We start from the raw sequence: 20741 nt of genomic DNA on the forward strand, positions 1-20741 counted from the left end.
TCTCAGTGTATATAAAATTTACATTTGGGGGTGCCTGGGTGGCTCAGTCTGTTGGATGTCTGCCTTCCTTTAGCTCAGGTCAAGATCCAGGGTTCCTGGGATTGAGTTTCTCACTGGGCTCCTTGCTTGACGGGGAGCCTGCTTCTCCCTATTCCCACCTCTCCCCTGCTTGTACTCTCTCTCTCTGTCAAACAAATAAAATCTTAAAAAAAAAAAAGACTAACACAGAATTAATTTTTAAAAATTACATTTACACTGTATTGCAGTCCATTATGTGTAATAGCATAATGTCTAAAAAAAACAATGTACATAACCTTAGTTGTAAAATGCTTTATTGTTAAAAAAATGCTAACCGTCATCTGAGCTTTCAGCAAGTCGTAATCTTTTTTGTTGGTCGAGGGTCTTGACTTGATGTTGATGGTTGTTGACTAATCAGGGTCGTGGTTGCTGAAGGCTGGGGTGGCTGTGGCCATTTCTTAAAATAAGGCAACAGTGAAGTTCACCACATTGATTGACTCATCTTCTCACAAAGAATTTCCCAGCACATGAAAGTCCTAGATGGCATCTTCTTCCAATATAAGGCCATTTCACCTACATGGAAAATGTGTTCTTTTTTTTAAATGTATTTATTTATTTCTTATTTTTTAATAAACATATAATGTATTTTTATCCCCAGGGGTACAGGTCTGTGAATCGCCAGGTTTACACACTTCACAGCACTCTCCATAGCATATACCCTCCCCAATGTCCATAACCCCCCTCCCCCTCTCCCAACCCCCTCTCCCCCCAGGAACCCTCAGTTTGTTTTGTGAGATTAAGAGTCACTTATGGTTTGTCTCCCTCCCAATCCCATCTTGTTTCATTTATTCTTCTCCTATCCCCCTAACCCCCCATGTTGCGTCTCCACGTCCTCATATCCGGGAGATCATATGATAGTTGTCTTTCTCTGATTGACTTATTTCACTAAGCATGATACCCTCTAGTTCCATCCACGTCGTCGCAAATGGCAAGATTTCATTTCTTTTGATGGCTGCATAGTATTCCATTGTGTATATATACCACATCTTCTTTATCCATTCATCTGTTGAGGGACATCTAGGTTCTTTCCATAGTTTGGCTATTGTAGACAAGGCTTCTATAAACATTCGGGTACACGTACCCCTTCGGATCACTACGTTTGTATCTTTAGGGTAAATACCCAGTAGTGCAATTGCTGGGTCATAGGGTAGTTCTATTTTCAACATTTTGAGGAACCTCCATGCTGTTTTCCAGAGTGGTTGCACCAGCTTGCATTCCCACCAACGGTGTAGGAGGGTTCCCCTTTCTCCGCATCCTCGCCAGCATCTGTCATTTCCTGACTTGTTAATTTTAGCCATTCTGACTGGTGTGAGGTGATATCTCATTGTGGTTTTGATTTGTATTTCCCTGATGCCGAGTGATGTGGAGCACTTTTTCATGTGGAAAATCTGTTCTTTAGTGTAGCTACCTTTAATTACCTTAGCTGGATCGTCCTGGTAACTTGCTGTGGCTTCTACATCAACACTTGCTGCCTCACCTTGCAATTTTATATTATCGAGATGGTTTTTTTTCTTTAAACCTCACTAACCAACTTGTAGCTATAAACTTTTCTTCTGTAGCCTCACCTCTCAGCCTTCAAAGAATTGAGGAGAGTTATGGCCTTAGGCTTTGGTTTATGGGAATGTTGTGACTATTCAGACCACTAACACTAACAGCAATAAGGCTATTTTGATTTCTTATCATTTCTATGTTCACTGGAGTAGCACTTTTAATTTCAAGAACTCTTCTTTGGGAGCACCTGGGTGGTTCAGTCAGCTGGGCATCTGCCTTCGCCTCAGGTCATGATCCCAGAGTCCTGGGATCGAGCCCCACATCAGGCTCCCTGCTCTGTGGGGAGTCTGCTTCTCCCTCTCCCTCTGCTGGCTGCTCCCTCTCCCTCTACCTGCCGCTCCCTCTGCTTGTGCTTTCTGTCAAATAAATATATGAGATCTTAAAAAAAAAAAAAAAAGAATTTAAAAAAACCCCAACTTTTCTTTGAATTCACAACTTGGCTTAATGTTTGGTATAGAGGCCTACCTTTCAGCCTATCTTGGCTTTTGACATGTGTTCCTAACTTAAGTTTAATAATTTCTAGCTTTTGATTTAAAGTAAGAGATACATTTGGGGCACCTGGGTGGCTCAGTCAGATAAGCATCTGACTTAATTTCAGCTCAGGTCACGATTTCAGTGTCATGAGATCAAGCCTTGTGTCAGGCTCCACACTGGGCATGGAGCCTGCTCAAGATTCTCCCTCTCCCTCTGCCCGTGCCTCCAGTTTGCTCTCTCTCTCCCTCTCTCTCTCAAAATAAAATAAAATAAGATAAAATAAAATAAAGCAAGAGATGTGCAACTCTAGCTTTCCCTTGAACACTTAGACACCATTTAAGGTTACTAGCGGGCTTTATTTCAATACTATTGTGTCTCAAGGAATAGGGAGGCCCAAGGAGAGGTAGAGAGAAGAGGGGATGAGTGGTCAGTAGAGTAGCCAGAACACACACAACATTTAAGTTTGCCATTTTATATGAGAGCTGTTCGTAATGTCCACAATTACAATGGTAATATTAAAGAACAATGATCACAGCTCACCATAATAATAATAATGAAAAAATTAGAGCATTAAGAGAATTACCAAAATGTGACATGAAGACACCAAGTGAGCAAATGTTGTTGGAGAAAAATGGCATTAGGGTTCCCACAAATCTTCAATTTGTAAAAAATGCAGTATCTGTGAAGTGCAGTAAAACTCTATCTCCTCTATCTAACCTCTATCTCTACCCAACCATCCATCCGTCCATAGTACCCTATTGGTTCTGTTTCCCCGCAGAACTCTGCATAATACAAGGACCTTAGAAACAGACACTTTAGGTATTTCTCTTTCCTCCTGAAGTCCTCAGCTTAGTTACTTGGATTCCCCAACAAAGAATCACTGGACATTGAGGAAAGCTCTAGCATGAAATCCATAGACAATAAAAAACATGGATGAGGCAAGGAGCAGAAAAAAACTTCCCCAAAATTACAATTCATATATTCAAAAGGGTGTTTAGAGTGAGAATAGAGGACCCAGCTCTGAGCCCTGTTTTTAGCTCCATCAGGTCATACCAGTCATTGGTTTCAAAACCAAACTCCTCTCAGCTACTCAGACAAAACTGTTCTTCTCTCCTGTGTTCCCATTTGCTAGCCCATAGCATCTTGCTATCATAGTATCATGGTCTTAATCAACCAGGCCTGAGACCTTCATCTTTTTTTCCCTCCCTTTCCCTTAGCCCCATATCCAACTGGTCATGAAGTTCTGTTGGTTCAATCTCTGAAAATTTGTCTCACAACTGTCTTCTTATCCCATAGCTGTTGCCCTATTCCAGAAATCCTTCTCTCTTTTCTGTCCCCACTGCAATAGGCTACCAACTAATCTCCCTGCCTGTGACTTTCCATCCCTTCATTCTGTCCCTACAATTATAAAATATGGGGTTGATCACGTTTCTCTCCCGCCCAAAAGCCTCTGATGGCTCTCCATTATATAAAGCAGGGGTCCCTATAGCTGGCTGACGGAGCACCACAATTACCCCAGGAAATAAATATTTGGTACAGGGGAAGTGCTTAATTTCTCAGGTAGACCTTCTCCTATGGTACCCTCTGGTGGCAACTTCATGCAATGGCCTATCTTCATATCACCCACAAAATTCTGAGATTCTAATTCAGTGGCTCTGCTTGTTGCTTGAGGAAACCACTAACTTATAAAATAAAATTCTGAACTCTTGTATAGAAGCTTCAATCCATCTTTCCAGCTTTTTCTCATAACCTCTTTTCCTCACCTTCCCTTTTTATGTTCCACTCACTCTTCCCCTTCAATCACACTGGACAACCCTGTATTTTCCCACATTGATGTCCTTACCGATGCTTTCCCTCCACCTAGAATTCCCCTCCCCTCCACCTCTGCAGGATGAAACTTACACTAGGTTCATTCAAATATCTGTTCATTTGGAAATCTGTCCGAATTAACCTGACCTCTCTTTACTCTGTTCCCACTCCGTATGTCTTCAAGGAAGCCTTCCCAAATCACATGCTTTCATTGTTCTAGGTGTTTTGTCTTTTATGACAGTAACGTACTTAATGGATATATATTTATCTGTGAGATTTTTTTAAGTGTCTTTTTCTCCTACTATACTGTAAGTACCTTGGGCAAGAGCCATATCTGTTGCCATATACAGTTGGTACTCAATTGTTTGTTGACTGGGTGAATTAATGTTTCTGAAATGATCACATATTCTGCTTTGTAGTGTGTAGAGTTGTAAATACATAAAGATTCCCTTGTTAGGTCACAGGCTCTTTAAGGGGATAGATAATATCTCTTATGTCTTTGTACCTCCCCCCATTTCCATGTAGCTCTGCACCTGGGATACAGTAGGAGCTTAGACACAACTGCCCTAATAGAACCCCAGGGAACACTAACTCCATGAGAGCCAGGACTTTATCTTTTTTCTTTGTTATATCTCCAGTGGCTAGAATTAGGATTACTGATCCCAAAGTGATATATTTATTTATTTATTTATTTCCCAGTCTGGTTGGAGAGAGAATGAACTGAACAATAATAAAAGTGAGACAGGGTCATGATAGAGATATGCAAAGGATGCTCTGGGAGCTCCACTCTGTGGACAGGCCAGAGTAGGCACCTGAAGAAAGTGATTTCTTTCTTTCTTGATTTTACTTATTTATTTGACAGAGAGAACACAAGCAGAGGGAGTTGCAGGCAGAGGGAGAAGGAGAAGCAGGCTCCCCCCTGAGCAGAGAGCCCAACACAGGACTCGATTCCGGGACTCTGGAACCATGACCTGAGCCAAAGGCAGATATCCAACCGACTGAGCCACCTGGATGCCCCTGGAAAAAGTGATTTCTGAATTAAGCCTGGAAGGATGAATAAAAGTTAATGAGGATGATATGTCAAGCAAAGGAAACAGTTTGCACAAAGGCACACAAGTGAGAGAGTATGACTTAAATTCAATGAGACTGAAGTGCATGGTGACCAAACATTGAGAGATACAAAGAGAAATGTAGATCATGAAGAGCTTGAGTGCCATGCTCAATAAATTGTCTTGAAAGTACTGGGAAGTTTTAAGCAGAAGAGTGATTGGATCTGGCAACAATGGTAGGATGGAATAGACTTGGGCAGATCTAGAGGCAGGGAGCAGTTTGGAGGCTATTAATCAAAGCAGGGAATAAAGAGGGATTAAAAGAAAGCAATAGTGGTTAGGGGTGCCTGGGTGGCTCAGTTGTTAAGTGATTAACACACTTGATTTCAGCTCAAATCATGATCTCAGGGTCATGAGATCAAGCTCCATGTCAGGCTCTGTGCTGAGTACGGAGTCTACTTGTTCCTCCACCCCCTCGCCTGCTTATTCATGCTCTCTCTCTAATAAATAAATAACAAAATCTTAAAAAAAAAAAAGATTCTCTCTCCCCTCCTCCCTCTCTAAAAAACTGCAAGAGTGGTAAAATGGAAAGACAGTGGATTCAAGATATGTTTATAAAATATATAAAATTAATGAACAATTGCGTGTCTAGAAAACTACTTTTAGAAATAATTGCATGGATGCTCAAAGATAAATAACACGAAGACATTTATTACAGCTTGTTTTTACAATAATTAAAATTTGATGGATACTGTGTCCATCAATATGGGATTTATTAATTAAATAAGGTACAATGAACCAAAACATGCAAATTTGAAAAAGAATGATGTATAAAAATGAAATTTTAACTAGAAACAAATTGTAGATGTGTATATCATATTTTTGTTTAAAGGTGTATAATATACATGTATGTTGGTATATGCATTGAAAGAAATTATAGAAGGATTTATATAAAGGCTATCAACCATGTTTGTCTTCAGGGAATAGGATAAGAGCAATAGGCTCTCACTTCCCAATTTATAAACTTCTGTTTTAATTTTTTTTAATGGACAACTAATTTTTTTTAAAGATTTTATTTATTTGATAGAGAGAAAGCAGGAGAGCACAGGCAGGGGAATAGCAGAGGGAGAGGGAGAAGCAGGACCCCTGCTGAGCAGGGAGCCAGATGCTGGACTCAATCCCAGGACCCTGAGATCATGACCTGAGCAGAAGGCAGTCATTTAACCAAATGAGCCACCCAGGTGCCCCAGACAACTAATTTTTTTAAAGCAACATGTTATTCTGGACAGAAAAAAACAATATTTTTCTCTTTCTATAAAGGACAATTGTGAGACAATTGATGAAATTTGAATAAGTTTTCTAGATTAGATAATAGTACCATATAAATGTTAGTTTCTTGATTTTGTTAATGGTACTGTATTTATGGGAGAAAATGTCCTTGTTTATGAGAAATATACACTGAAATATTTAGAAGTAATGAGGCATGCTTGCAAATTACCCTCAAATGGAACAGAAAAAAAAATAATAGAGAGAGAATAACAAAGCAAATGTGGTCAATGCCAACATTTGGAGAATCTGGACTAAAGTAAACAGAAATTCTATGTAATTTTCTCTAAGTCTGAAATTACAAAAATGCTTTAAAAAAGGTATAGAACAGGGGTGCCTGGGTGGCTCAGTGGGTTAAAGCCTCTGCCTTCGGCTCAGGTCATGATCCCAGGGTCCTGGGATGGACCCGCATCAGGCTCTCTGCTCAGCAGGGAGCCTGCTTCCTCCTCTCTCTCTGCCTGCCTCTCTGCCTACTTGTGATCTCTGTCTGTCAAATAAATAAATAAAATCCTAAAAAAAAGGTATAGAACAGAATATAAAGTATGTTACTATTTGTGTGTGTGTGTGAAAATGGAATATATATATATACATTTGTAAATATATAAATGATCTACAGAAGATATGCAAGAAGCAACACTATTAATGCCTTTGGAAATGAGGATTTAGTGGCTAGGAACAGGGGGTAAAAGTCTAGTTTTTCACTGTATATTCTTTGATAACTTATGAATTTTCACTAAATAATTTGCCTATCAAAAATAAATATAATTTACAATAATAAAACATTTTGTAAAATGAAGTATTTCAAACATACTCAAAAGTAGAGAGGAATACAATGACTCCCACATGCCAGAATCATTACCCCAATTCCACCCTTATCAAGATTTTGTCATATTGCTTTATTTATTCTTTCCCCCTCTATTTCTTTTGTCTTCTTTGCTGACATTTTATTTGTTTATTTATTTGGCTCCATTCCTACTGCGGAGCCCAATGTGGGGCTTGAACTCACATACCTAAGATCAAGACCTGAGCCAAGATGGAGTCAGATGCTTACCCACATGAGCCACCCAGGTACCCCTTTGCTGAAATATTTTAAAGAAAATTTCAGACATCATTCTACTGCTACATATCTCAGGAAGTACCTCTTTTTTTTTTTTAAGATTTTATTTATTTATTTGACAGACAGAGATCACAAGCAGGCAGAGAAGCAGGCAGAGAGGCAGGCAGAGAGAGAGGAGGAAGCAGGCTTCCTGCCGAGCAGAGAGCCCGATGCAGGGCTCGATCCCAGGACCCTGAGATCATGACCTGAGCCAAAGGCAGCAGCCCAACCCACTGAGCCACCCAGGCGCCCCAGGAAGTACCTCTTAAAACAAAGAGATATTTTGCTACAAAATCACAAAGCCATTATCATATCTAAAAAATTAATAATCCCTTAGTATCAGCTAATATCCAGTCCATAATAAAATTTCAAGTGTTGAAAAAGGTCCACATACTGTATATAAACACTGCATTCTAGCTGGTAAATTTACTTTCCATTGGGTATATATGGGTTAACAATTCTGAAACTGTTTTACATGTATACTGGGGTTCATTTAATAAATAAATGTACAATGGATGTTGGGAGCTAGGGTTCTCACTGTCAGAAAGAAGACAGGAAGAAAACAAGAAGGAAGGCCTAGAATGAACCCTGTGGTAATGGTTAGAACTGGAGACATCAGTATGAACTCATGTTTAACTTAGTACATATGCAGATAAAAAGAAACAATGACAGAAATACGTGTATACACAAATTAGTATACACACATATATTACCTAGGGCTGTCCACTGAGGGCCTAGAAGCAATGACATCCCTATAGGAATGGTCACACCTGTGCTCGGATTTTGGGTTCAAAATACTGTTCTCCAATAAAAGCAACCAGGGATTCCTGGAGAAATGTCTGATTTTTAGAACTAGGACAAGGAAAATATAAAATAAGTCTGGAGCATCTTGTGATACCAGAAAGGAAAGAAGTTTCAAAAGGTTAGAGGAGTCAACCTGAGGAGTTCCCTAATAGCCAAATGGAATAATTTGAGCAATAAAATCGTGCAGTATTAGGTTAAAATCCACAGTGTAAAATAAATATAGATGTGTGTATATTGATATAGTTAAATGACTGAAAACATAACTGAATGGTGGAGTAGAAACAAATCTTCTTTACAGAAGAATTCCAAATAATGTATGTAGATATTCTCCCTTATAGGAGGTGGTGCTTAAACACTGTTTCCCCACTTTGATGGTGTGCTAGACTTGTAGTCTTGCTTCCAAGGAATGTAGAAAGGGAATAATATTTGAACTTTAAAGGCAGAATCTCGCAAACATTACCTTAACCAAGTCATCAGATTAACATCACCATTTTGTCATGTTGATATCATGAACACCCTGATGTGATGTGATGAAAAGGGCACTTGCATCTGTGTGGTATTCTTTTTTTTCTTTTTTTAAGATTTTATTTATTTTATAGAGAGAGAGTACGCGAATGGAGGGGGTGTAGGAGCAGAGGGAGACGGACAAGCAGACTCTGGACTGAGCACAGAGCCTGACAAAGGCCTAGATCTCACGGCTCTGAGATCATGACCTGGCCCGAAATCAAAAGTTGGATGCTTAACCGACTGAGTCACACAGGAGCCCCTATGTGTATTGTTGTTTAAAAACTGTCATCCACAATGTTGTGCAACCATCACCTCTAGTTCCAGAATTATTCACCACCTCAAACAAATTCTGTACTTATTAAACAGTAACTCCCCAATTCTCTCCTCCCAGTCCATGCTAACTTCTAATTTACTTTCTCTATGAATTTGACTATTCTAGATATTTCATGTAAGTAGATCATACAATATATTTGCCCCTTTTTAAAAAAAGATTTTACTTTGGGGTGCCTGAGTGACACAGTTTGTTAAGCGTCTGTCTCCTTGCTCAGCATGGAGTCTGCTTCTCCCTCTCCCCCTGCCCCTCACCCCACTCAGCACTCACTCTCTCTCCCAAATAAATTTACTTGAGAGAGCGAGAGAGAGTGGAGAGTGCAACAGAGAGAGAAGGAGCAGGGGGAAGGGCAGAGAGAAAAGCAGACTCCATGCTGAGCAGGGAGCCCAACCTGGGGCTCAATCTTAGGACCCTGGGATCATGACCCGAGCTGAAGGCAGATGCCTAACTGACTGGGTCACCCAGGTGCCCCAATATTTGTCCTTTTATGTCTGGTTCATTTCACTTAGCATGTTTCCAAGTTTTCTTCATGTTGCAGCATATATCAGAACCTCATTCCTTTTTGTGGCAGAACAGTAGCCCACTGTATGGGTATAGCACATTGCTTATCCTTTCATCTGTTAATGGACTCTTGTGTTGTTTCCACCTTTTGACTGTTGTGAATAATGCTGCATTAATATTGTGAACACTGATATATAAGTGTCTGTTTGAGTCCCTGTTTTTGTTGTTGTTGTTTTTTTAAAGATTTTATTTATTTATTTGAAAGAGATCACAGGTAAGGAGAGAGGCAGGCGGTTGTGGGGGGGAGGGCGGAGACGACTCACGGCCGAGCAGAGAGCTTGATGCGGGGCTCGAGCCAAGGACCCTGAGATCATGACCTGAGCCGAAGGCTGAGGCTTTAACCCACTGAGCCACGCAGGTGCCCCTGAGTCTGTTTTTGATACTCAGTGACATAAAGCTACAGTGAAATTTCTGGGTTATATGGTAAGGCAGTTCTATGTTTAACTTTTTGAGGAATCACCAGACTATTTTCTAGCAAAGGCATCCCTGTATATTCTCACCAGGAACACACCTGAGTTTCAATCTCTCCACATCCTCCCAACTCTTGTTTTCCTTTTAAAAAAATTATAGTTATACTAATAGAAGTGAAATGATAGCTCATTATGGTTTTGGTTTTCATTTCCTCGATGAGTAATGACAGTAATGATAGAGAGCATTTTTTTCATGTGTCTTTTGGCCATCTGTATCTTTTCTTTGTAGAAGCATCTATTTAAATAATTTGTTCTGGTTTTTTAAAAGACTTTATTTATTTAGAGAGTGAGCGAGATGGGGAGGGGTCATGAGGTGGTGCAGAGGGAGAGGGAGAGAGAATCCTAGGCAGATTCCACGCTGAGCATAGAGCCCTATGTGGGGCTTGATCTCACAACCCTGAGGTCATGACCTGAGCTGAAATCAAGAGTTGGATGCTTGGGGTGCCTGGGTTGCTCAGTGGGTTAAGCCTCTGCCTTTAGCTCAGGTCGTGATCTCGGGTCCTGGGATCGAGCCCCATGTTGGGCCCTCTGCTCAGTGGGGAGCCTGCTTCCCTCTTTCTCTCTGCCTGCCTCTCTGCCTGCTTGCGATCTCTTCTTCTCTGTCAAATAAGTAAATAAATAAAAGCTTAAAAAAAAAAGAGGGGTGCCTGGGTGGCTCACCGGGTTAAAGCCTTTGCCTTCAGCTCAGGTCATGATCCTGGGGTCCTGGGATCGAGCCCCGCATTGGGCTCTGTGCTCAGCGGGGAGCCTGTTTCCCCCTCTCCCTCTGCCAGCCTCTCTGCCTACTTGTGATCTCTGTCTGTCAAATAAATAAATAAAATCTTAAAAAAAAAAAAAAAAGAGTTGGATGCTTAACCAGTTGAGCCACCCAGGGTCCCTGCTCTGTTTTTAACGGAGTTGTTTGTCTTTCGTTGTTGATATGTACAAGTTCTTTATATATTCTAGATATTAAACTTTTATCAAACATATCATTTGCAAATATTTTCTCCCATTCTGTGGATTGCCTTTTTGTTCCTTTGATAGTGTTCTTTGATACACAGAAGTTTTAATTTTAATAAAGTACTATTTATCCATTTTTTTTCCTTTGTTGCTTGTGTTTTTGTCATATTTAGAAAGCATCACCAAATCCAAGGCTACAAAGATTTGCCCTCATATTTTCTAAGAATTTCATAGTTTTTGCTATAACATTTAGATCTTTGATTCATTTTTAGTTAATTTTTGTATATAACATAAGGTAAGGGTCCAACTTTATTCTTTTTCATATGGATATCCAGTTTTCCCAGCACTATTTACTGAAAATAATTTACTGAAAATTGTTTACTGAAAATTCTTTCCCCCATTGAATGATCTTAGCATCCTTGCTGAAAGTCAATTGACCATTGATGTGAGGGTTTATTTCTGGATTCTGAATTCTATTCCATGGTCCGTATGTTTACTCTTAGGCCAGCGCTACTTACTTTTGTAATAAGTTTTGAAATTGGGAAATGGGAAATGTGAGTTCTCCAACTTTCTTCTTTTTCTTTTTTTTTTTTAAAGATTTTATTTATTTATTTGGCAGACAGAGATCACAAGTAGGCAGAGAGGCAGACAGAGAGAGGAGGAAGCAGGCTCCCCGCTGAGCAGAGAACCCGATGCAGGGCTCGAACCCAGAACCCTGGGATCATCATGACCTGAGCTGAAGGCAGAGGCTTTAAAACCCACTGAGCCACCCAGGCGCCCCACTTTCTTCTTTTTCAAGATTGTTTTGGTTATTCTAGATCCTTTGAAATTCCATATGAATTTTAGGATGGGCTTTTCAATTTCTGCAAAAAATACCATTGACATTTTGATAGCGATTGTATTGAACCTGTGAATTGCTTTGGGTAGAATTATCAACAGTGTTAAGTAGTTTTCCCTGTACAAGTCTTGTACTTCCTTGGTTAAATTTATTCCCAAATATTATATTATTTTTTATCTTATTGTAAATGGAGTTATTTTCTTATGGACAACTAATTTTTTGACAAAGACAATCTAGTTGAGGAAAGATAATCTTTTCAATGGATGGTGCTGGAACAACTGGACGTCCACATGCAGAAAACAAAAACAAAACAGCACACACATAAACATGAAATAACTTTAATCCATACCTCATACCATATAGAAAAATTAACGCAAAATGAATCATATTCCTAAGTATAAATTCGAAACTATATAGTTTAGATTTCTAGAATTTCTAGAAGAAAACATGGGAAACTCTTTGTGACCTTGGGTTAGGCAAAGATATCTTAGATATGACACCAAAAAGTACTCCATAAAAGAACAAACTGATAAACTGGACTTTATCAAAAATAAAACCTTCTACTTTCCAAAAACCATTATTAAGAGAGGCTGAAAATACAAGCCACAAACTGGGCATATATTTGATGAAGGAGTTTCTTCAGAATATATGAAGCAGTCTCAAAATCAAAAAGTAGAGAATAAATAACCCAATCAAAAACTAGCAAAAGATTTGGACACTTCAACAAAAATATGTATACAGATGGCAAATAAGCACATGAAAAGACGTTCCCCATCATTAGTCATGAAGAAAACACAAATAAAACCACAATAAGGTACTACAACATACTTACTAGAATCATTAAAATTTAAAAAGACTGAACATACTAAGGACTAGCAATAACATACAGAACCGGAAATTCTCATACATTGTTGGTGGGAATGTAAAATGGTACAACCTCTTTGGAGAAGTTTGGCAGTTTCTTTAAAAGTTAAATATATAGGGCGCCTGGGTGGCTCAGTGGGTTAAAGCCTCTGCCTTCGGCTCAGATCATGATCCCAGGGTCCTGGGATTGAGCCCCCGCATCGGGCTCTCTGCTCAGCAGGGAGTCTGCTTCCCTTCTCTCTCTCTGCCTACTTGTGATCTCTGCCTGTCAAATAAATAAATAAAATCTTTAAAAAAAAAAAAGTTAAATATATAGGGGCACCTGGGTGGCTCAGGGGGTTAAAGCCTCTGCCTTCAGCTCAGGTCATGATCCCAGGGTCCTGGGATCGAGCCCCATACCGCGCTCTCTGCTCAGCGGGGAGCCTGCTTCCCTACCCCCTCTCTCTGCCTGCCTCTCTGCCTACTTGTGATCTCTGTCTGTAAATAAATAAATAAATAAAATCTTTAAAAAGTTAAATATATACTTACCACACCTACTATATGATCTAGCCATTCAGCTTCTAGGAAATTACCTAAGAGAAAAGACAGCATAGGTGCAAAGATTTGTGCATGAACATTTATAGCAGCTTTATTTATAATAGCTCCTAACTGGAAACAACTCAAATATCCATCAACAGATAAATGGACAAATTGTAGGATATATATACTACTCAGTATAAAGTGTAATGTGAATGAAGTAAAGTGAAATATTAGTCAGCAACAAAAATGAAAGAACTATTGAAGGACACTTTGGTGGCTCAGTCATTTAAGCACCTGCCTTCCACTCAGGTCATGATCCCAAGGTCCTGGTATTGAGCCTGGCACTGGGCTCCTCATTCCTTGGAGAGACTGCTTCTCCCTCTTCCTCCTGCTCTGCCTACTTGTGCTCTCTCTCTATATCTCTGTCAAATAAGTACATAAAATCTTAAAAAACAAAATAAAACTATTCTTTCAGCCATTAATTGTGCTTTTTTCCCCTCATTCTTTTATTTCTGAAAAAAGTTATGTTTTTTTATTGAGATTTGTTAGTTCTTATTTAATACGTTCTCTATCCATGTCACTTTTCAGTTTTTCTATTTCTGATTTATGCTCTTCTTTCAAAACATCCATTATTTACTTCATTAAAAAATGTTTGAAGGGCACCTGGGTGGCTCAGTTAGGCATCTGCCTTCAGCTCAGGTCAGGATCCCAGGGTCCTAGGATCAGGCCTCACATGGGGCTTCCTGCTCAGCCGGAAGTCTGCTTCTCTCTCTCTCTCTCTCCCCTTCAGCTCCTCCCCACTGCTCATTCTCTCTCTCTCTCAAATAAATAAAATCTTAAAAAAATATTTGGTTGAAATTTTCATCTGTTCTGTGACTACATTTTTCTAGGGTGTTACTATCTATAGGAATGTTACTCGCTTTACTCTTACCTTGTTCCCACAGTAACTTGTATGGGGTTAGGTCATAGTCGTCACTTGTACCCATCCTTAAAAGAAGGAAAATTTCCTCAACTACCAAGAAGAGGAACCCTTGCCTCTTGCTAGGTCTGGCGAGTCCAACTTTCCCGCCCAGTACGTGCCCGGGGGCTCCGCCCACGCCTCGCGCACGCCCCCATGCCCCGCCCCCTCAGCCCCCCCCCGCCCCGCCCACGCCTCTCACGAGACAAGTCGCCAGCTCCATGCCTCCGCTTGGTGCCAAACTTGGTGTATATTTTCCCGCCATTTCCAGCTGTTCGTGAGGAGAACTGGATGATTTCGGTGAGATCCCAGGGCTTCTGAGATCATGGCGGCCAAGCGGGCCGGGAATGTAGCTAGAAAAGAACTACTGGTGGTGAGACTGCTACATCGCCATTACCTCCAGAAGTCCGGCAAGTCTTGCCCTCGAAAGCCCTTAACTGCCCTTCTTATAAGGGGTTCCTGTGGACAACTCATTTGAGTAACACTGTTGTTGCTCCCCTTAGTCAAAGCAGGGTGTATATATATTATAATGGGACTTTTTCAGTAGTTTTTCAGACTCACCTGCTGTAGAAGTTAGTGTATTGTGAGCAATAAATCGAAAGCTAAAACTCATGACTGTGTGTAATGCCTTTGCACTGATTATTCAGAAAGTCGTGATCGTGAATCTTTTCTTTTGTGACAAAAATGTTAAGGTGTGGTGCAAACTAGCCATCATTCTTTTAGCAAACCTCTCCATAAGCTACTTAAAGACTCTTTTTAAAGAAAACACTCAGGTGGAGAAAAAAAATGTTACCTTCTGTTTAGGTTATTTTCCTAATGTAATTTTAAAGGAAATCAAACTAACAGATATTATATTCTTTTTTTTAATCTTTTTTTTTAAGATTTTATTTATTTGACAGAGAACACAAGTAGGCAGAGAGTCAGGCAGAGAGAGAGAAAGAGAAGCAGGCTCCCTGCTGAGCAGAGAGCCCGATGCGGGGCTCGATCCCAGGACCCTGAGATCATGACCTGAGCCAAAGGCAGAGGCTTTAACCCACTGAGCCACCCAAGGTGCCCCAGTAGATATTATATTCTTAAATAACATAGTCATGGAATGAAACATGTGAATTCATTGTAGGTATGAACTAATTACAGCTTAATATGTTTCAGCTTATTTATTTAAATATGTTAAAACGTGTTTTTTTAATATGTCAATTTTTTTAATATGCCAAATTTTTAATATGTCAATTTTTTCATTTAAAAATCTTTTTTATGTTTTTAAATGCTTTTTGATTTGTCAATTTCTTCCTTTAAAAATCTTACAAAGTCACATTTACATAATTATATATTTCACCAAGTATATGGATGGAATTAATATTGGCAGAAAATACAGGATGTATGGTTGCCATATCTAACACAAAGGTTTATTTGATATGGTAGCCAGAGCTTGACACAGGAAGTAAGAAGACTCCAGTTCTAATCCTAGAGCTGACATTAACTAAAGATGGAACTTTGGACAAGTCATTGAATTTCAGTGAAGGTGAGGTGTATCTTTGAAAAGTGATGGGATTGGATAAGATGTTAAATGATTTTTCTTTTTTAAACATTTTTTTAAAGATTTTAAAATTTTATTTATTTGACAGAGATCACAAGTAGGCAGAGAGGCAGGAAGAGAGAGGGGGAAGCAGGTGTCCCACCAAGCAGAGAGCCCGATGAGGGGCTCCATCTCAGGACCCCGAGATCATGACCCGAGCCGAAGGCAGACACTTGACCCACTGAACCACCCAGGTGTGGCAGACACTTAACCCACTGAGCCACCCAGGTGTCCCCAAGATGTTAAATGATTTTTGAAGCCCTTCCAGATCTATGATTCTGAGAGTAGAAGGGAAAGTATACAAGCTGAGGCAACATTATCATTCACAAGCCATCTTTCCCTTAGATAAAATATGTACCAAGTGGCTAATATGAGATCCATTATTTGGTCCACTATTTCCTCATTGCTTCATCTCACTATCACAGGGAACTATTAGGAAAGAAATGAATGGTTCTTTTTTTGTTAAGATTGCTTTTTTCTGATTACAAATTAGTACATGAATTAATCCAGAAAACTTGGAAAACAAAGCAAAACAAAAATGTAAAGGTCATACACACACACACACACACACACACACACACACAAACACAAATACTCATCTCACCATTCCAAAAAAACAAAAAAACTCAGTGTTCCATTACTTTTCTAAATATATACGTATTTTTCCTTTTTTAGAAATGGTTTAACATGGTTTGCGTTCTGATTTTTTCCACTTCGAAGGTATATGTACTTCCTTACGACCAACTGGAATCCCCACAATAATAGTGCCTACATCCCCAAAAGATAACAGAAGCTAAGTAAACATTGTTACATAGATTTTGGAACATCTGTAATTATATTATGCTCCCGGTTATTTTTCCTCTTTCTCTTTGTCTGTTCCAGAATGGATTGGTTTCACTGCAACCAATGTTTCCGAAAAGATGGGGACCATTTCTTTGTCACCAGCTGTGGCCATATTTTCTGTAAAAAGTGTGTGACCCTGGGTGAGTGCCTTAACTATTTTCAGAGTCAGGCAAAAATGTTTTTAACCTAAAAATAATGATTAGCCATTTCTCTATGTGACTGGGGATAAAAATCACATATTGGGCCAAAGTTAGTGTGGATACAGTAGGAAAATGTTGATTATGGAAATTTGAGGCACCCATTAATAAAGAATGATTTAGCAAATGGAATATCTAATAACTGAACACCAGAAGGTACTTGTCAGTGTTTTGAGGCCTGTGACAGGGAAAGCCACAAGGTATATACAAGAAATAGCTCAGAAGAGGGACTTAGGTTAGGGTGCTTTGATCAGGGAAAGATTTCGTAGAAGAGCTGTTGCTTCAGTTTTGAATAATAAACTGGAGTTGCCAAGTGGATAAGGCAGGGAAGATCATTCTAGTTTAAGAGAACAATATGTATAAAGGCATACCACATTAAACCTATAGTGCAGGGGGCTACGCATCATTGGGATTGGTAGAGCATAGAGACTAAAGTAAGAAATGGTTAAGAGATGAGGCTAGAGAGGTGGGCAATGGCCAGATGTTGGAAAGTTCTATGTACAAAATTGAAGAACCTGAACTTTATCCTGCAGGTGATAGAAAGCTGGGGAAGTTTCTTTGTTTTGTGTTTTGTATTTGCTAGCTCACTCTGGCAATGATATGAAGGGAAGACTGGGAAAAACCTTTAGTCCTCAAGGAAAGAAGAATGAGGTTACTAGCCTCTGGAGAAGGTTTTTTTCTTTATATGAATCTCATGACCCTTTTAACTTATCTGCTAAAGTAACAAAACTGTTTATCATGGTAACAGCAGCTCACTTGGAGAGGTTTGTCTTGGTGAAGCATATGTCATGTGATGTTTTCTCTTGATGTGGCATTTGTCTTAATCAATAACCAATACCACTACTAGAATTTTAACTTAAGAGAAAGATTAGGAATTTTAATTTTTACATGTTTCAGTTTGGGTTAATTAGAGAATGAGAGCAGGAGAGCTCCAAAGCAAGTTCTAGGAATATTAGCAAAGTGAGAATAAAGCAGGAATAATTGGGAAGTTTCTTGTAGTGTTTACAGTTTGCCTGCTGTCGGGTAGATGGGGAAAAAAAAGAGCAACATACAGTTGAAACCATTGGTACTCTTGTGTTCTTCCTAGTACTCTCTTAAGTATACTCTAGTACTCTTGCTGGGTGGTTAGAACTGCCCCCTCATCTGCAGGAGAAAACTGGAAATTCTTAAAGAGGAGATGGGTAGGGACGCCTGAGTGGTTCAGTTAAGTGTCTGACTTTGGCTAAGGTTATAATCTCAGGGTCTTGGGATCAAGCCCTGTGTTGGGCTCCAAGGTGAGTGGGAAGTCTGCTGGAAATTCTGTCTCCCTCTCTCTCTCTTCCTCTGCCCCTCCCCCTACACTTCTCTCTCTCAAAAATAGATAATAAACCTTTTTTTAAAAAAGAGGAGATGGGTAGAGCTACAGTGTGAAAGCCATACTTGTCATCAACATACAAGTTTGGAAATACTGAGGTTGAGAACAGAGAGCTCAAGATGATGTCCTTTTATAGCACAAAAATATTCTAAATTCAGTAAGAAACTGTTTCTTGCTAGCCTGCTTGACTGTTAACCATGTACTTTAGGAAGATCCTACCTCTTGCCCATAAGAACCAAACATTTTTTTCCCTTTCCTTCTAGAAAAATGTGCTGTTTGTGGAAGTGCTTGCAAGCATCTGGCTCTTTCTGATAATGTAAGTTTTTCTCCCCCTGCCACAAACCATTATCCCATTCCTGGTCTGTAGGACGTATACAAGAAGTACAGTAAATGAGTGACGAAGCACTGAAATTTTAAAAAAAGAAAAGGAACAAAACTCACAGATAGCAATTGTGAACAAAAGGGGGGGTAAACAACAGATAGAAGAATTATCTGTGGCTGCTAATACAGAAGTATGAGTTAAGGAGGATTAGAACATAAAATCGACATCTCTGAGGACAGTGGTAAGCTTTTTCCTACTTAGCATAGTGAAATAATATGATGCTTTAGAAAGGGTGGTACATCCTTTGCCATATTTGTCAGTATCTTTTTTCATTCCATTGTGGATATGCTCAATGTTTGTCTTTCTCTCTCTTCATAGCTGAAACCTCAGGAGAAAATATATTTCAAAAGCCCTGTGGAGACAGCTTTGCAGTATTTTAGTCACATCTCTCAGGTATGAGAAACAAAAGTGAAGAAAATCAAATTCGCTAGGAAAATTCTAATTGCATCTTATTTTTTTTAAATCAGAGTCTCTTTGATTTATTTGTACACAATATTTTTGTATTTGTACACAATGGAGAGGATTGACTGTTCATTTGCTTTCTTCCCTAAGGATACAAATCTCAACAGTTAACTTTTTTACTGACCCCAAACCTGTGATAGACTGTAAAAACCACTATGTAGCTGATATCTTGCCTTATACATCCTCATTCTATTAAGTAATTTCTAAGAATAAAGAAGGCTTTCAGGATACCTGGGTGGCTCAGTCGATTAAGTGTCTGACCTTTTCTTGATAATGAATGGCTCAGGTCATGATCTCAGGATTGTAAGATCAAGCTTCACATCCGGTTCCACAGTGGACATGGAGCCTGTTTAAGATGCTCTCTCCCTCTCCCTTACCCCCTCCCCTTCCCCCCTTGAAAAAGAATAAAAAAGGTTCTAGGAGCTTTATCATCTTTCCGTGCAGACTAATGAATCCTCTAAAAATTGCTTTGGATATACAAGCCTGACCCTGTAGTCAGTGGATTTAATGGGCTAGCTCTCAAATTTTTGCTTAAAGACCTATGTTCAGATGAGATTTCTTAATTCCTATTCTCATTTTTAGTGATCTTTTTTAGTAATAGATATATATTTAATTTTTTTCATGTTTATAATTGGTTGCTTGAATTTCAGAAAATATTTTTCTTTCCTAATACATCATTATATTCGTATACCATTGACTTGGTCAAGAGCAATAGAAATGTGGTAGGAAGTGGAGAGAAGACAGAATAACCATTTGAGAGTTCCCAAATTGTAAAAACTTTGGTTTTCCCCTTCCACTCTCCAGTTCTCTACTGAGATTATTTTATAGCCTAATGGGATTTCTATCTTGGTGTATTTCTTGAGTGATTTAATCACTGTTTTTTTCTTTTGTACTCTTACTTCTCATTCATATGAGAGTAATCCTTTCCTTAACATGAAGATGATCCTTTGTCATGCTCTGGCTGCAGATAGTAGATTTAATTTTCGTTGGTGTCTCACCCCTCAATCCTAACTCTGGAAATAGAAGAAGAGTAATTAAAGCTTTCACTGCGTTCAGCTTTTAGTTGCTTGGGTGAGTCATCATATTTGAGATACTATTTAACATTACGGGGAGATAAAATCTAGCTGAGACTCAAGGAGAAATGTAAACAAGGTCACATGAGCAAGAGAAAGAGCAGACTTTTGGTTAATAACTAAACTCAGGACTAGCTAATGATCAGTAGAGAAATTATATGTAGTCTGAATTCTAACTTACCTAATCAAGGGACCAATTACACATGGTCAAGTAATCAAGATAAAATAAATGGAAAGGGTCAGTTAATCATCACTTTAGTCAAGGACCAGTTTGGTGAAGTCAGCAATGTCTGAAAATGTGTTTTCCTAGTCTGTGAAGTTGAAAAACTGATCCAAATAATATCTAGATTGCCTCATTCAGGCCTCGGCTCAAATTTTTCTTTCTCAGTCAGACCTTTACTGACTCTCATATATCAAATGGTAGCCCCAGCACTGTCTGCTGCTTACCATGCTTTATTTTTCATCATAGCTCTTATCTCTAATGTTGCATACTTATTTATTGTCTGAATCCAACACTGGAATGTAGGCTTCATAAATTCAGAGATTTGGTAGGTTTTTGTTGTTGTTGTATACCCAGCCCTTTGGATAGCTCTTAATATGTAGTAGACACTAAAAAATTGTTAAATGAATGAATAGTATATTGATCTATATATCCACTTGTGTTTTAATCATCCCACAACTCT

At 39.1% G+C, this 20741-nt stretch overlaps 1 protein-coding gene and 1 long non-coding RNA gene across 6 annotated transcripts in view; one reads left to right on the top strand and one right to left on the bottom strand.

The window, feature by feature from the left end:
* Positions 1–399: 399 nt before the first annotated feature.
* Positions 400–14268, bottom strand: LOC123943400. The gene is made up of 3 exons (XR_006818630.1): positions 14148–14268; positions 13226–13269; positions 400–591 (listed from the first exon to the last, which is right to left on the bottom strand). It is a non-coding gene; the product is annotated as an uncharacterized LOC123943400 (long non-coding RNA).
* Positions 14269–14388: 120 nt separating this feature from the next.
* Positions 14389–20741, top strand: part of RNF212B (ring finger protein 212B) — a 36092-nt gene continuing 29739 nt past the window's right edge. For all 5 annotated transcript variants that reach the window (XM_046009948.1, XM_046009951.1, XM_046009947.1 and 2 more), the window contains exons 1-4: positions 14389–14474; positions 16630–16730; positions 18405–18457; positions 18842–18916. In XM_046009948.1, coding sequence (XP_045865904.1) covers positions 16631–16730; positions 18405–18457; positions 18842–18916 — 228 coding nt within the window. In that variant the 5' untranslated portion in view covers positions 14389–14474; position 16630. The remainder of the gene's footprint in view (positions 14475–16629; positions 16731–18404; positions 18458–18841; positions 18917–20741) is intronic.

This window comes from Meles meles, chromosome 6 (genome assembly GCF_922984935.1).
Source record: "Meles meles chromosome 6, mMelMel3.1 paternal haplotype, whole genome shotgun sequence".
In the NCBI taxonomy this organism is placed as follows: Eukaryota; Metazoa; Chordata; class Mammalia; order Carnivora; family Mustelidae; genus Meles; species Meles meles.